Source organism: Rhagoletis pomonella, unplaced genomic scaffold, assembly GCF_013731165.1.
Source record: "Rhagoletis pomonella isolate Grant_MI unplaced genomic scaffold, Rhpom_1.0 Rhpom_scaffold_00005, whole genome shotgun sequence".
NCBI classification, from domain to species: domain Eukaryota; kingdom Metazoa; phylum Arthropoda; class Insecta; order Diptera; family Tephritidae; genus Rhagoletis; species Rhagoletis pomonella.
The window spans coordinates 38,944,737-38,950,736 of NW_023458559.1; the positions used below are offsets into that span (position 1 = coordinate 38,944,737).

The following is a 6,000-nucleotide window of genomic DNA, read 5'->3' on the forward strand; positions in this document are numbered from 1 at the left end:
ACCGTGTGCGCTAAATGGCGAATATGTACTTTACTACATCCTTCCGGTTCTTGTTGCAGGATCGACGAGTCTCCTGCTGTATCTTGCAAATATGTGTGTATTCTCTTGTGCCTCGTTTCGTACCTCCTCCCACTCGGTGTCCAAATATCTGATGGCAACATCTTCAAAAAAATGCTGTAATTCCGGAATTACCTTAATGCGCATCTAGACACGGGTTGAAAGTCTGAAAGATGATGTCTTCGTGCTTCCAGGTAGCATCGTCTTGAGGGACACCGGTGGCTATCAACAGATGTGGTATCCCTTCCTGCTCGCAGTATTCTCTAAAAGCATTAGACGTAAACGCCGAGACACGGTCAGTGATGATTCGCTAGGGATTTCCAAATGGCACTGCTCACCATTTCAACTCATTGATCACACCCTCCGCTGCTGTATTCCTCGACACATAGAGCCACACAAACTTGGAGAAGGCGTCCACTACCACGACAATGGCCCCAGATTCTTGGAGTTGAAGAATTTGAGCAATAGCCTGCTATGTATATCGAGAATTCAGACAGTTCTTCGTTTTTGCAGCAGTAGTCATCGTAAGAAGTCATTAAAAACCCAGTTTCAAGCATTTTACTTAAGACACCAAAACTCTCCGCGCGCCTCCTTTAAATGATGTGACTTGCCAGCGGACCTGTGATCAAGAAAATGTCTCTTCTGCTCAGCGTATGGAACTCCAACAATAGTCTCATTTTCCATTCTGGTCAAACGATGTTCGACGTATTGTTGTTGTCCGCATATTTCCACTAGCAACGACTGCTAAGGAGCAGAATTCCTTTTACTTTAAGCTTTTAGATTACGAGCGGCACGCCCATCGTCTTCCGAGATGGAGAAAGTGAAAGCGAATTATTTTTCATATAAGCTCGGCCACAATCACATTGTCGAAAATGTCACGAAGACACCCATACCAGATGAAGACTAAACTGCGTTACTATCAAGTTAAGTGAGCTACTTTCCGCAGATTTCGGAGCTATTAACTAGTGCTGTCTGCCCGGCTGAGAAAACCGTAGATAGTAAATAGCTTTCTAAATATCCGCAATTGCGTCATGGAAGACACTGGAATGGTCTAGTTGGCGGAACAGCTTGTGTTGTCGTAGTTGTTTATAGCACACACCTCCGCCGATGTTGAGGTTCAATAGGTCCCGCTTTATCTTTGGCTTGGCTGTCAAAAAAAAAAATTGAGTATTTCTATGGCCACAGCTTTCAAGCCAGTACCAGAACCTCGGTCTAAAAACAGTTATAGAATTAAGAGATCACAAAGACCTTCCCTGTTGAAGAAAATTTGAAAACTTTACCGAGAAGAATATGCTATTGGTTTTTTATTTATTGAGCTTGAAGCCATTTTTAAATGAAAAGCGTCAGACTTCTTCATCGAGTTCACTGAGATTTATACCTTGGTTATAATGCACGGGGCGAATCGTAACAAATCGCGGCGAATTCGTAAGGATCTATTGATTTTAGATGCTTCCATTTTACATTGCCTTCAAGTGCATTATAATCGTTTGAATTCATTGCCCATACAATAGATAATTAAGTGACAGCTCCCTCCGTTCCGTTACTTCCATTATAATCCAGGCATTAAACTCGCAATTTCGACGTTCAAAGCTAGTATTCTCACCCACTGAACTAAATAAGTTCGCTAGGTAAACTGTTGTTTGCTTTTTCCACTTTTTCAGTTGGTTGACTACAAACGTTTGCTCAAAAGTTTTTACCTAAAAGTATGCAACATACATAAGATATTCAAGCAGTTCCAACTTTTTTCATGGTATGTGTACAATTCTCAACTGAATTGTGAAATAGTTTATTGAAGACAAATATTCCTTGTGCTGATATAAACTCAAGGACTCTGTAGACCGACTAAGAAAGTACAAATATGTGCGAGCATATATGGCCGTTTCAACCATGAAAAATACAATATCTCCATCTTAGTTGTTTCCTATGCACAATCGTCTAAGGTCTTATTGCATATTTTTCATTTGTGTCATTACAAACATAACAAAAAAATGCTGTTGATGAGGTCTTCCAAACTGCGCAAAAACATCTGAGTCTCTGATTTTCTTAGCACACCAAGTTTGTGTAGGACGCATTGCTAAAGTCCAGCAAATGTCTAACTTCAGTGTGGAAAACTGGGCTGCTCCATTTGAATACGAATGTCAAACGATACGGATAAACTTTGGAAAACTGACTCTGGAAACTTTAATTGTGTTGGTCATGAGTAGGCTTGTAGGAATATAAAGGTCTCTTTGGGCTCTGATATTTTTTTGAGGGTAGATGGGCGGCGGGGACTTTAGCCTTTTCTAACTCAAAGTGTTTAATGTTTAGTCTACTTTAAGGAACACTAACTTATTGACGCAACTTTTAAAATTTTTAATGATGTTTATGTATGTGTATTAGGGTGGTACTTAAAAATATCAACATCTAAATTTTGTTTGGGGCACTCCTTTTTTGTGATACTTAAAAAATAAAGACATCTGAAATTTTACAAATTTAAAAAAAATTTAAGAATCGCTACCAGGATTTGAAAAGAATTTTTTTTTTTTTAATTGCGAAAATTCGACAAAACGTTGACTTTGGCCAGTTATTACTCAACGTATTGAAACTTATTCATATAATTCTTAAACTCGCTGAGTTATCGCGGGTTAAAGTCAACTTTTTTCGAACTTTTGCGATTTAAAAAAAATTTAATTTTTTCAACCCCTAAACTTTTTTTAAGTTTTTAAGTTTTCATGTATGTTTTTATGTTGTACAAAATCATTTTTAGAACAAAAGGAAGGGGCGCCAAATAATGTTGATATTTTTAAGAACCACCCTAGTGAGTATGTTATACCATTCATCTATCAATTACTGTAAATTAATCAATTGTTTTAAAATTAAATTTGTAAATCTGTTGAGTAAAAATTTATTTAGAATTAAGAAATTTTTGATTTGATTACTTAACTTTCTTCGTAATAATTTGCTGTCTTTGTTGCATAGAAATGTTCATTTGACCTTTTGCGTTTATTTTCCTCATACCTTTTTTTTAGATACAAACCGTAATAACCAATATTTTTTTCTTAATTTCCTCGTTCGCTGCTCTGTACTTCTACTTCCTATCCTTCGTTTATGCATTCGTTTATAAATTTTGGCCCGATTTTTTATTAAATTACCTATGTATATACATATATAAAATAAAAATCCTTAACGTAAAAAAATATGTTAACTGTTCTTGATTTTTAATAACAAAATATGTCAATATTTTTTTGGTATTCGCCCTTTGCGTTAATTTAACTATTGAAATCCAAATGCAATATCAACTATTTTGTCCAAATTCAAAATTTGTAACACAAAAAGTTTTTCAAATTTACCGCCATCTATCAGGGTGAGAAGGGACGCGATGTGCGCGCTCCCAACGAGATCGTCGCTTGTACGACTTGTGGCGGTAGCAGCAGCCCGTGCACACACTCGGCCAACAATGGATGCGCAACAGAGGTAAACAGAATAGTAAGCTTGGTATTGTAAGTTCTAAAAAATATTTATTGAATCATATTCGTTTTTTTGGTTATCGAAAATTATGTACACATTTAACTTAACTGAACTCATGGTCAGCTTTGCCACTCTCCCCTTACACTTTTGTCCGCACTTCTTTTTCTAATAGGCGGCATACACGGTGCGTTTGACTCGCGAGTCATTTGTGTACGTGTTGACTCGTCTTCGACTACACACAACCGACTCACGAGTCAGACGCACCGTGTATGCCGCCTATAAGCGTTGTTTGCATTCTATTCGAAATGTTTGTTTTGTACTATGAAATCCAAAATTCGATTACTCCCTGCGGGTGGCAAACGTGCGTCATCGTTTTTGGCACTCAAACATCAAATCGGATTATGCCATGCCATGAAAAATGTACAAAAATCGTCCCCACTAAGCTGCAAAGTCATAAGCTGTATAGACTAAAAATTTTGGTCACGTTTTTTTTCATGTGCATGCTTGCTCGCAGTAAAGGCATCTTTGATGCTATGCATTTACAGTAGCGAGTTTGACCTATATATTAATGCGCCAAAATGGCATGCCTGGATTATGTGGCACTATTGGTAAGATGGAAATGTCGAAAGTGCAGTGAAATTTAGATGGGAGTAATAAGGCTAAGTTGGGTAACGAAATGTTTGCTGAAAATAAAAAATAATTTAATCGATTACGACTTTTCATTGCTAATTTTCAATACACATAAATATTATTTTTATTAGGTAGTCCAAATTTAAAAAATTACTTAAGAAAATTGCTGTACATAAATTTAAAAGCCAAGTGACGACTGAGCGTCACCTCGAGAGGAAATTCTGGAGGTATTGTTGAGTGCAGATCTTTTGGGAACCTGGCCCCCATTTATTGCTTCTGACTGGCCTTTTACATCTGAGGAATTTATAGATGGTAAAAGAGGTAACTGTGTCTTTCCAGCCTTACCACAAATCTCCGGGAAGAACCCTATTATCTCCGCCGATTCTTAAGATACGACCTTACATAAATTGAGAGCAATGAGGGAATCAGGCGTGCCAGATTTTTCGTTTTCGTTCCTTAAAAATAAATGTACATGAAATGTAAAAGTGAATGCGTTTGTTCTCTTTTCTGCTATCAGACGGTGAATACTCAGCTGTTACAAGTGCTCTCATGTTATCACCTACGCTGATGATATCGCGCGGACGGTAATGGAAAAGCGCCCGCCCCCAAGTTTTATGCGATCTAACATTATTAACTACCAATACTACTTTGTAGAGTTTCTGGTTGAACTGAGTACAGCTAGTACAGCCTAAGACTTTATGACCTTCATCGCAGGACGAATTGGTTTCTATGAAAAGGAGTCTCTATTTCGGTATATCTACTTCCAACGCTGAATCAAGGTAACCCCAATAACCAAACTGTTCTCGAGAGAATCCCCAAATCAAGAGATTCATTACCCTTATTACGTATTGCTTCATTCCAAAGGTAAGCATTGATTTCTATGAAAAGGAGTTTCTATTTCGGTATATCTACTTCCAACGCTGCATCAATGTAGCCGCAATAACCAAACTGTTTTCGAGAGAATCCCCAAATCACTTAGGCAGAGTAAAACATTAGTTACAGCGTAGGCACCCAGCAAGATTACTCCGACGAAAGATATGTTCGCTCTTCGTCTTATTTTTAATTGTAGATTCTGAACAATGCTTTTTAGAGGCAAGACCCTTTCGCAGTGCACCCCTAAGTCCAAAGTATTTTTGCAAAGCAATTTCGAAAAAATTAAAATTTTTGGCCGCCTTTTACATTTTCGGTGACACCTACATAAAAAGCCTTTTTAAATACATAGTTCTACTAGAATAATCGAAATACTTCCTTAGCAAAAGTTTGATGAATTTTGTTGGGCTTTAATTTAATTAACTGAGATCTGGTAGGTAAATACTAAAACTGGGTCAATAAACTTTTGAATAAAAAAAGTTGTATCCCCGAGTTAAGAATATCGGTATATCAAACTTTACAGCCAGATCGTAAATTCCGAACATATAACGGAAAATGTAAGAGAGCAAGCCCTACGTTCGGCCAAAAAAATTAGATGTTTCGAAATTGCCCTGCCAAAATATTTAGCCACACATTTGTACCTTCTACCAAATGTGTTTTAACATCTGTCAAATTTCTGTTTTAACTTTGTCACAGCAATTCTTTTAATACTCATCTGATATAAACTACTCAATTGACCTTCTTATTTATATTTCATTTCTCTTACAGACTTGCTTCGTCCAAGTGCGCAAAAAGGAACCGCCACATCCTATACGTATAGCAAAAACAATCGATGTCATCGCTCGAATTACATTTCCAACCGCCTACGCAATTTTTCTAATATTTTTCTTCGTACACTATAAGGGATTTTCATAAGAATTAGTGCAATGGAAATCGTTTAGTCAACTAAAGCATAAATTAATATATTCACTTACACATACACATACATAATTCTAC

At 37.0% G+C, this 6,000-nt stretch overlaps 1 protein-coding gene across 1 annotated transcript in view; it reads left to right on the plus strand.

Moving 5' to 3' along the window:
• The window catches only part of LOC118738909, a 114,980-nt gene extending 109,013 nt beyond the window's left edge, over positions 1–5,967 (plus strand). The window contains exons 13-14 of the mRNA XM_036469955.1: positions 3,373–3,510; positions 5,773–5,967. Of these exons, the coding sequence (XP_036325848.1) occupies positions 3,373–3,510; positions 5,773–5,919 (285 nt within the window). The 3' untranslated portion in view covers positions 5,920–5,967. The remainder of the gene's footprint in view (positions 1–3,372; positions 3,511–5,772) is intronic.
• Positions 5,968–6,000: the final 33 nt, after the last annotated feature.